We start from the raw sequence: 10,952 nt of genomic DNA, 5'->3' as shown, positions 1-10,952 counted from the left end.
CGTCATAGTAGAAGGAATCACCTGATTTGTACAACGGCAGCATAAGACCAGCTTCGAACGCTCCAACCGTCGTTAACAAATGAAATTCATCGAACTCATACTTTGAGATAAGCTCATAAGTAATATCATCCTCAGGGGCATAGAAACGAACCCGAAGGCTTGAAGCTCATGCTTTTCCTTGAATATTTCGAGATCAATATGCTTGAAGGTTACTTTTTTCTTACTAACCGAACACTGCGTATCAAGGGGGCAGCCTCATCCTCCTCGGCGGGGCCGGATGAACTAATGAACGCTTCGGAAGCTTTTCTCTTCACAGGAGGATTCTTTGAAGATTCAGCCCTCGGAACTACACCCTTCGTATTCTTCCCTTTAAAAGTTGGAGGGGACGCAGATGATGCTCGGGCACTACGAACGTAGAGGAGGAACATCAAAAGCAACAGCACGAGGCGGAGCCTGCGTACTCCTAATATCATCACGAGGACGAGCTGCGCGATCGAAGACTCTTCGGGACCAGAAGGATTTGTCGAGGAATCTCTTCCCTAGAAGACGAGGCCTTCGCTCCAGAAGAAACTCGACTCGACGAACATCATCTTGAGACTCTCTACGCGGAGGAGATCTCGATAGCCAGAACCAGGAGTCTGATAAGAAGCCGCGGACGGTCAGACATGGCTGCGAAAAGATTAAAATCAGAACAAGTTACACACATTCAAAAACATTACCAAAGATCAAAAAACCACATCAATAGCAATCCACACACGATAACGCAGAAACCCTAAAATTAGTATACATGCTCAAAATTCCATAAAATTCACCCTAAAAACTCAAATACAAGCAAAACAGTGGCTCCTTGATTTAAGATGAAGAACAGGGGCAAACTAGTATGCAAGCATAAAAGAAGTTCTTCATCACAAACAAGGAACAACAGTAGCAGAGAATTTACAAATCAACACAGCGTAAAACAGTGGAAACAAAGAAAAGAAAAACTTACCGGCAAAAACAGCAGCAGAAGAAACAAACAGTGGAAGCGGGCGTGATTAATGCTAAGGGGAGAGAATTTAAGGTCACAGGTTCAATGAAGACTGACAGAGAATTTAAGGGCTGAAAAACAAAGAATGAAAACTGAGAGAATGTTTAGGAAGAATGAAATTAATTTTCTTTCTCTCCTTAATATACCCGAAAGAAAGAGAAGGAAATTAATGGAGGAATGGGAAACGTGCCCGTTACATAAGCAGTTAATGCACGAATAAAAGACGTGCCCAAGTATCTAGGAGAAGTTATTAGGAGTGAGAAGAATATGCGACGATGGTTTTTCTTCAAGGCACCCATTAGACATTCAAGCCCGAAGAAAAGGGGCAAATTGTGTACACATATATCTCACTATCAGACACGTGTATATAAAAAGATACGTGGAAAGCATGCAGGCCAAACATCAAAACATGATGCGCTGCGAAACACCAAATAAACCCCGAGGAGTTACTTTATCTCATCCCCAAAAGAAGCTAAGATCAACGGTGGAGAGAAAGTTAGCTGACACGGACGTGACAGGGGCAGAAGACACTTGTCTGACACGAGCAGACCCTCAACTACCCATTAAACACTCTGAGCAGTGTACGTGTCGATCAACCTGTGGAACGAGCGAGGATGTCTGCGGGATCAAGGGGCAAACGCAGACCTCTGCGTGATAGACGCAAGGACACAAGAAGATAAGGTTCCAACGGCCTTCAGAGATGGGTCCCACATTCTAACCTTATAAATACCCCTTCTCCACCAAGAGGAAGGGGGATCGGAAAAATCAGGAAGGGAAGGAGAGAGAGAGATTGCAAGTGTAAGTTAATCCTTTAGAAAAGAGAAACATGTAAACCCAAAAGTCATTCGACTACTCGTGTAACCGTGAAGAATATAGTAAAACAGCAAACCCCGTGGACGTAGGCCTTAGTGCTGAACCACGTAAACCTCGGTCTTGTTTACATTTCAGTACTTTATATTTGTCTAACCCCATGGATCTTTACTGATACGTTTTGATTTCTTTGTTTTTACCTATATCCCGTGCGCAAACGCCTCGCATGGAGTTGTTAGATGAGGCTATGATAAACCCGAAGGTTTTGAGCCAAGGAATCAACACTAGGATATCAGCATCACAAATCTCTCTAGATTACGATGATTGGTTGTGAGCATTCGGATGCCTTCGTGATTTGTGTGTTCACAAAAACAACAACATTTCCTCTCTTCAGCGGCAGCAGTAGTTTTCCTCCATTGATATGTCGATGAAATCAATAACCTGCCAGCTCTATGAATCTTTTCTATTCCGTTGCATTTCAGAACTCTCCGCGGATGAAAACATCTATTTTCTTCCATTAAAGTTGTCAATTTACACTACGTGCTATGCGTCTTCTCGTCTTCTGTAATCGAAAAGATTTGGCTTTCTTCTTCTTCTTGATTGATTAATTAATCAATGTTGTTCCAAATCCATTACCTCATAATTTTTAGACTATGTGGATAAAATTGGTGAATGGGTTATTTGGAGAAGTTGATGTTAATTGAAAAAATTGATGAAAATTTTGTTGGAATGTGCCATGTTCTTCATTATTTTTCTCTGTGTTTTTTTGTTTGATTAGTCTCTTAATATGGAAACGATCCAACGGATGATTCGATGAACTGGTAAAGCGTTTATTTGATTGCATTTGGATAGAAGTTTAATCTCAGCTTGATTAAACTGTGAGAACATAAAAACAGATTTAGATATCACCGGACATTTTCTATGACGAAATCATAATTTCTGAAAATAAGGGCATGTGAATAATTTTTTCTCACAAAAAGGGTGCGTGCGTGAAGTTTTCCGCGACTGGGTTTCTCTGTGGAAAAATTTGGAAAAATGGGTGTGACGGTAGTTTTTACTTCTTCCGATTGGTTGATTATTTAACTGATGGTTTCATTATCCTCCATGTATAGAATGTCGACTCGTTACATAATTTCCTGAATTAAATCAATGATAGATATTGAAAGTTATTTGCAAACTCGTTAAGGAATGTGCGTAAATTCAGACTCATCCAGACACACAAGAAAAGTTTCTTCTTTTAAGGGCCAGCCAGAGAGGTGGTCATGTCATCATTCATTCATGATGGATATAATAATTTATTTTAGCTTGCCTTGATAATGCATCATTTAGCATGCTGCGGACCCTTGATTTTAAAATACTCCCTCCGTCCCACCATTAAGTGACCTATTTGATTTTAGATTTTGTCCCACTAATAAGTGACCTATATCACTAAACAAGGAGATATTTCTAAAATTATCCTTTTAGTTAATTATAAAAAATATAAGAAATATTCATAATTTGATAAGCATGTTTATATTCGTTTCGTAGGTATTTTAAAATGCTTTTCAATGATATGAAGTTTGCGAACATCCGTGGAGTGGTTTGAGAGATAAATCATTTCTAGATTTCACTAGTTATTATCCATAAGGGTATAATTGTACAAAATATTTAAAAATACTATTTTCCTTGCTTGTCTTAAAAATTGTGCAAACTTAAACTAGGTCACTTAATAATGGGACGGAGGGAGTATATTTTTATATTGTCTTACTAAAGACATACTATGATGAGGAGAACGAAAAGTAGATTGAGTAATGAAAAGGGAGAGGGACTTAATGTCAATTTCAAACAAAACTTGCCGAAAATTATGCAAAAGACATCATTTGAGAGCGGCTAAAAATGGCCCATGATTCTGTTTGATTTGAAGTGACTGCATAGGTGATGAGAGTTTTGGATATTAAGTAGTGACCTTCGGTATCTATTCTATTATATAAAGCCAATTATGGTTAGTTGAAGCTGTAAAAATTGTTTCCCGTTTTGACCCCATCAACTATTTTCATCTATACATATTTTTGGTATTAAATAGGGATAGTTTGGACATTGACAGATTAACTTTTCTAGATGCATCTAAAGTCTAAACGCTGTAGAGTCTAAATGTATTGGTTCCCTGAGCATTGTCAAAATAATAATAAAAAAACCAAAAAAATCATGTATCGGTTAGTGAAAATTGAGAGTGGGCCATCTCTCCCAGTAGATATTCTGAAAGATCCCTCTAGAAAATCAGATCTCATTTTTACAAACTCCAGTTTTTACCTTCGTTATCTTTTAATCGTGCTTTTGTGGAAGGTTGATCAAGCTTTTTGGGTAACACATTGAGCATCAAAGGTAATGATTAGTCAATATGTTTCCTGTTTTTACACTCTCCAATTTTTTACCTAAATTATCTTCCAATTTTGATTTCGTCAATGGCTGATTCTTAGTCAGTTTTGATGCATATTTACAGTTACACTCCAATTTTTACCTAAATTATCTTTCAATTTTAATTTTTTTTTATGGCTGATTCTTAACTTTGTTTTATGATTACTTATTTTAATTATCTGTATAGTTTAATTTTTTAATGCTTTATGTTTAACTTATTCCATCTTTGTGGAATCAGTCATTAAAGGGGAGGAATTAGGAGCTGTAGCTGGGATCAACTGTTCACATTCAGCACTAAGTAAACCCCATGATGATGGCCCAGCCTAAAACCCTTTGATAATTTGAAAGTTATGGATGAAGAAATTCGTAGTAGTACAACTAATGATGATAGTAGTGAGCACCGCCGAAGGCAACAAATATGGATTGAATGCACAACAACGTTTATCCAATTTAACGGCTGAGGAGAGATCTCGCTGGCTTGCAAGGCGTAATGAATCTCAGAGACAAAGGCGTCGTGCAAGACAATATCAATTATGTGACCGTGCAGAAATTGGAAGACAAATCCGATTACAAAGACAAACATCTGAGCTAGAAAGACAACATGTTCGGCATCCGTTGTCACAAGAGCGCGATCAACTAATGCTGGCCCTGCACATAGAGTAGTAGCGTGTAAGTTGTCCTTATGTTTAGCAGTTACGAAATTAAAATTGTAGCAACCCAAATTTATCACCACTCTAATGAAATGCTTGGGTTTTCATGGTTTTTATTCAGGGGAACAACCGATCAATAACATAGGTGCAGGTATCCCAAGAGGTGCGCGCTTAAGTATCATAATAAGATTGGCACGAGATCAATGTTCTACTACTATGAAAACTTTTGGTAAAGAATTGTATCTCTGACAACACGAGCAGTAAAATACTAATCTAAATTTTAGCAATTCAAGTTTACCTTCCAAATATTTTATTTACGGGATCGTAAAAAATTCATTGATGTTACGGTATATATTTTGCTTATTTCTGGTTATCTAAACAGGACAACAATATGTGAATGGGGTTGGTCAATCTGTCAGAAATGTTGTGAGGTTAAGTAGCATAAGAAGACTAGCACGGAATCACCACTCACCTACTGAGGAAATTGTTGGCATACCAAATAATGGGGATGAACCTTCACATGTATACACATCTGCCAATATTCCAATCGGTAAGTACTCATTGGTTTAAAAAATCATTAGTTATTTACTTAACATTTTTACTTGGCTAATTAAGATAAGGTGAATTGATTCAGAGCAAGACGGGGAATTTGAGTTTGTAGAAGAAATTGAGTTTGCCAATGAAAATGAAGTTGTCAATGCTCCGGCTCAAAGGCGCCCAAGAACAACATTTAGATACCGCAATTGTGCGAGAAATTTTCGAGATTATATTGGGTTTCATACATTTTCTTTCCCCCCTCCAAATGTGTGCTTCCATTGCCAAGCAAAGTTATTTTTCCGTGAGAGTCGTGACTTTTGTTGTCAAAATGGTAAAACAATCATGCCTCATATACCATCACCACCGGAGTTATTGTTGTTATTTAATGACAGTACAAGCAAAGGTAAGCATTTCAGACACCATATTCAAGCATATGACCATATATTTGCATTTACTTCAATGGGCGTACATATTGATGAAGGCTTGGCTAATGGTAAAGATGGAGTGTACTCATTTCGTGCTCAAGGAGCTATCTATCATAAGATTGGCAGTTTGTTACCAACCCCAGGAAATAGGCCACGGTTTATCCAGTTATACATATATGATACAGATCATGAAGTTGACCATAGAATTGCATAAAATAATTTATTACATAGAGATGTTGCTGAGGAATTAAAGAACATATTAGACTCAATAAATCCATTTGTACACCAACTTAGGCAGCTTGGGCAACGCCAAGATATCGAAAATTGCAAGCTCTGTATCAAATAACAGCCTAAGAATCAACCACAGTATACTCTCCCCTCGGCATCCCAAGTAGCAGCCATAGTTGTTGAAGGTGGTCAGAATGAACTGATAAAGGGAAGAGATATTGTTTTCCAAACAACGGGCGGAGATCTACTACGAATCGCTGAAACTGCTGGATACTATGATCAATTACAGTATCCACTTTTACTTCCTTGTGGAAGTTACGGATGGGACAGACATAGCAGACATAACAATGGGAGGAAGATTAGCTGTAGAGATTTCTATTCTTGCCAATTACAGGTGAAGTATAATATGACTTGCTACTCCTCATGAGATTTTATTTATGTAAAACTGATCTGTTTACATTTTTTTTTTTTAACTTAGATCCGCGACAGTGATGATTCTCTTTTTCTCCGAGGGGGCCGATTATTTCAGCAGTACGTAGTTGATAACTTCGTAAAAATCGATGTTGATAGGCTGCGATGGATGAAGAATAATCAACCAGCCATTCGGGCAGAAATGTATCAAGGTTTACAAGATGCATTGGCAGCAGGAGAAAACGATTCAGGTCTGTGGTTTCTGTTGGTTGAAATACTTAATTTTTTGAGTAGCTTGGTCATGTCTTTACAACTCCACCTTTTTTTACAATGGATTATGCTATCATCAAATCTACATTGTAATATCTATATATTTATACATATCTTTTGATAGGAACCATTGGTAGGAGAACAATACTTCCTTCATGGTATATTGGAGGTCCGAGAGATATGTACCAACGGTACCAAGATGCAATGGCTTTAGTTCAGAAGTACGGGAAACCTGATCTCTTTATAACTATGACGTGCAATCCTGGATGGCCAGAGATCACAAATGCGTTAAAACCAGGCCAAACACCATCAGACCGTCCAGATTTGACAACAAGGGTATTCCGTGCAAAGTATGAACAATTTAAAGAAGATATCTTCAACAGAGGGGTCTTAGGAAAGGTAGTTGCACATGTACACGTGGTCGAGTTTCAAAAAAGGGGATTACCACATGTTCATATGTTAATAATTCTCGACGAACAAGATAAATTGCACACACCAGAAGATTATGATCGGATAGTTCCAGCAGAAATACCGGATAAGAACGAGGAACCAGAGTTATATAACGCAGTAATTAAGTGGATGATACACAAACCATGTGGAAGGCAAAATCGAAATGCTCCTTGCATGAAAGGTGGAACTTGCAAAAAGAAATATCCAAAGCCATTTGCACCGACTACACTTCAAGGAAACGATTCTTACCCAATTTATCGGAGAAGAGACACCGGTCGATTAGTGTGTTTAGACAGTAAAGGTGATCAAATGGTTGACAACAGATGGGTTGTTCCTTATAATGCATGGTTGCTGCGAAAATATGACTGTCACATCAATGTAGAGATATGCAGCAGTATAACAAGCGTGAAATACTTATATAAGTATGTTTACAAAGGACCTGATCAAGTTCCTTTTGAAGTTATACCTGGGCGAAAACATGATGAGATCCAAAAATTTGTGGATGCAAGATGGGTTTGTGCTCCTGAAGCATTGTGGAGGATATATAAATTTTCATTGAATAGGATATATCCGTCAGTAAAGCGTTTCCAGATTCATCTCCCAAATAAGCAGCATGTAACTTATTATGCTCACCAATCTGTTACCGATGTTTTGAATGATGACAGAAACTCAAGGACAATGCTGACAGAATTTTTTTCAACAAATCTTAGTGATGTCTGCGCTCGACAGTATTTATACTGTGAATTTCCAGAACATTATCGTTGGATTGATAGCGACAAAATCTGGAGGCGAAGATAATCACGTCAAAAGGTAATTGCGAGGATATATACGGTATCACCATTAGAGGAGATAGATTTTTCTTGCGTCTAATTCTTAATCATGTCAGAGGGCCAACATCATTTGATGATCTTTTAAAGGTTGGAAATGTCAGATATCCAACTTTTAAGCAGGTTGCCGAGAAACTAGGTTTGTTGGAAGATAACCAGAGTATCAGAACATGTTCAGTGGAAGCATCTTCCGTCAAAATGCCGTCAGCTCTTAGAAGACTCTTTGTGACAATTTTAGTTTACTGCAAGCGAATTGGTGTGCGAAATTTATGGGATGAATTCTTCAAATACATGATCGAAGATTATCCATCATCGAGTACTACAAATACTGTGATGTTGATCAACCGCCTATTAATTGATCTTAATAGTCAATTGATGCAACATAACAAAAGTGTTCATGATTATGATCTTCCGCGTATGAGTGCAGGTTATGAAGAAGGTTTAAGTGCATCAAGGTTGATTCAAGATGAAATGTTCATTTCGATCCCGAAAGAAGACATGCTTGCCATTCAGAATCTTAATACGGACCAATGAAGTGCATATGATACAATCATTGCAGCTGTTGAACGGAAAGAAAGGCGACTTTTTTTTGTCGATGGCCCAGGAGGAACTGGAAAAACCTTTTTATACCGCTCAATTTTGGCTAAACTCAGAAGCGAAGGACATATCGCGATTGCAACAGCAACATCTGGGATAGCATCAACAATATTACCAGGTGGGAGAACTGCGCACTCAAGGTTTGAGATTCCACTTTTTCTTATTCCTACATCAACATGTGCGATCAGTAAACAATCAGAACTTGCAAATCTTATTCGTCAGTCTGTTATACTCATTTGGGATGAAGCAATGATGACACATCGCCATGCTTTTGAAGCTTTAGACATAACTCTGCAAGATATAATGGATAAAGATCTACCTTTTGGTGGAAAAATCGTTATTTTAGGTGGTGTTTCTAGGCAAGTACTTCCTGTAGTCCCAAATGGTACAAGGGCTCAAACAGTTGATGCATGTGCGGTTCGATCAACTTTATGGGAGAAATTTGAAGTGTTGCGTTTAAAAGAAAATATGCCTGCTAGAGATGATCCATCATTTTCAGAATTTTTGTTACGTGTTGGAGATGGCGAGGAGCCATCTTTAGATGGTGAGTTGATAAAGGTTCCAGATGAAATGGTTATACCATGGCAAGGTGAAGATTCCGTGGACACTTTAATTGAAGTCGTCTTCCCTAATTTACTTGACAAAGGGATGGATAAAGATTACATGGTTGTTAGAGGTCTAATTACTCCACTGAATGAGCATGTAGATAAACTTAATGGAAATATTATCAACATGTTTCCAGGTATCCGTATTTTTTTTTCTTACCTTTTTTCTCCTCGCAAGTCTTTTTTACTTTTAAATTGGTCTGACGATTTGTTTACTTATTAATGCTTCTCAGGTGATGAGGTCACGTATCATTCCTTCGATTCAGTTCAAGATGATACGCGTAATTTATACCAACAAGAGTTTTTAAACTCAATGTCTCCTGGAGGTTTGCCGCCCCATATTTTAGTGTTGAAGTTGGGTTCACCGATAATGCTTCTACGGAACATTGATCCGAAAAATGGGCCGTGTAACGGAACACGACTGATATGCAAAGGGTTTTACAGGCACTTGATAGATGCTGAAATAGTTACGGGGCATTATGCGGGTAAAAGAGTTTTCATCCCAAGAATTCCATTAAAACCTCCAGAACATATAAAGTTTCCGTTTACGTTAATCAGAAAGCAATTCCCGATTCGGTTGAGCTTTGCACTTACAATCAACAAGGCGCAAGGACAAACCATTCCAAATGTAGGAATTTATCTACCAGAAGATGTTTTCAGCCACGGACAACTCTATGTCGCTCTGTCAAGAGGAGTATCCAAAGCAACTACAAAAGTTTTGGTAAAAAAGACTAATGAAGAACGAGGAAACTCTACTTTCACTAAAAATGTGGTCTACAAAGAAGTTCCGTTTTCTTGCAACTCAGGATAGATGGAAGGCATGACTGTAATTGTTTTTGAGTTGGTATTTTGTTTACTTATACTACGTTCTTTTCAAACGACATTTTTTTTTTGGTGTTCTTAAGTATTGTGTCTATATCATCTTGCAACTGCCAACAAATAAAAGCACGCGCATAGCGCGTGCCTGCATACTTGTTACAAAACAAAGTCGGGCTAGTACTGCATAAGATAAAAGGTGTAAATGATGCATCAAAGTTTAGTTTAAGATACCCCAATGGTGATGATTGCCATTGTTTAGTTGAAATGAGTGTCAAGGGTTGGTTGGTAATCATTCCCAAAAAGCGAAGGTTGCGAGAATGTTCCTAATGCTTGATGGACCTTATTAGGGCAGTGGGGTTAATAGGGTCTATTGACACATGCTTAACCAAATTTTCCACAAGGTATTAGCTATGTGATAAAGTCGATAAGGGTGTTGCTTGATATTGAGATGAGCAACATTGTTATTCAAAGAGAAAATTCAAGACAGATAGCTGTGAGGCGTGTGCTGCTCACCACGATCGAGGGGACGACGTCTCCGCGGGCCTGACTACAGCCCGCACTTGGGAAGATCGTAACATGAGTGATTCGGCAGATTTTGATTCCTATATATCCACTCATGTGGTACTTCATCGTACGATTCATATAAGATCCATATGTTCAAGTGGCTCCCCATAAAGCTTGATCAAATCGACAATTGTAATTCAAGTCTTCTTTATGTTTTTGGTTGCATAAGATGTAGTATGGAATTTGTACAATTGAATATCAATATTAAGTTGAACTTATCTTCAAAAGTTATAGAGATGGTTGATTAATTCTACCTCACAAGAACAAAAGTGATTTAGATACCTATCTTGTGGAATCTCAAAGTCTAGGAGGAAAAGTACTTTGTGATTTTTATCTAT

General features: G+C 38.0%; 1 protein-coding gene across 2 annotated transcripts; it reads left to right on the top strand.

Annotated features, from left to right (window-relative positions):
* The first annotated feature begins 4,119 nt into the window (after positions 1–4,119).
* LOC113321555 lies at positions 4,120–10,135 on the top strand. 2 transcript variants are annotated; one of them, XM_026569450.1, is made up of 8 exons: positions 4,120–4,198; positions 4,470–4,900; positions 5,003–5,110; positions 5,264–5,431; positions 5,516–6,465; positions 6,550–6,733; positions 6,877–9,368; positions 9,465–10,135. In XM_026569450.1, the coding sequence occupies exons 7-8, from the start codon at positions 8,876–8,878 to the stop codon at positions 10,040–10,042; spliced, it is 1,071 nt and encodes a 356-aa protein (XP_026425235.1). In that variant the 5' UTR covers positions 4,120–4,198; positions 4,470–4,900; positions 5,003–5,110; positions 5,264–5,431; positions 5,516–6,465; positions 6,550–6,733; positions 6,877–8,875; the 3' UTR covers positions 10,043–10,135. The 2 variants fall into 2 exon arrangements, with proteins under 2 accessions (XP_026425235.1, XP_026425234.1); XM_026569449.1 differs by lacking the exon at positions 9,465–10,135 and having other exon boundaries at positions 6,877–8,867.
* Positions 10,136–10,952: the final 817 nt, after the last annotated feature.

This window comes from Papaver somniferum, chromosome 11 (genome assembly GCF_003573695.1).
Source record: "Papaver somniferum cultivar HN1 chromosome 11, ASM357369v1, whole genome shotgun sequence".
Lineage (NCBI taxonomy): Eukaryota > Viridiplantae > Streptophyta > Magnoliopsida > Ranunculales > Papaveraceae > Papaver > Papaver somniferum.
The sequence above is the reverse complement of the archived record's forward strand: the minus strand, read 5'-3'. Positions and strand labels throughout refer to the sequence as shown.

What these genes read in the sequence shown, in the direction of transcription:
- LOC113321555 (XM_026569449.1), top strand. Translation starts at nt 6,652, where the DNA reads ATGAAGAATAATCAACCAGCCATTCGGGCAGAAATGTATCAAGGTTTA. An exon ending in AGCAGGAGAAAACGATTCAG is followed by an intron (nt 6,734 to 6,876) that starts GTCTGTGGTTTC and finishes ATCTTTTGATAG; the next exon opens with GAACCATTGGTAGGAGAACA.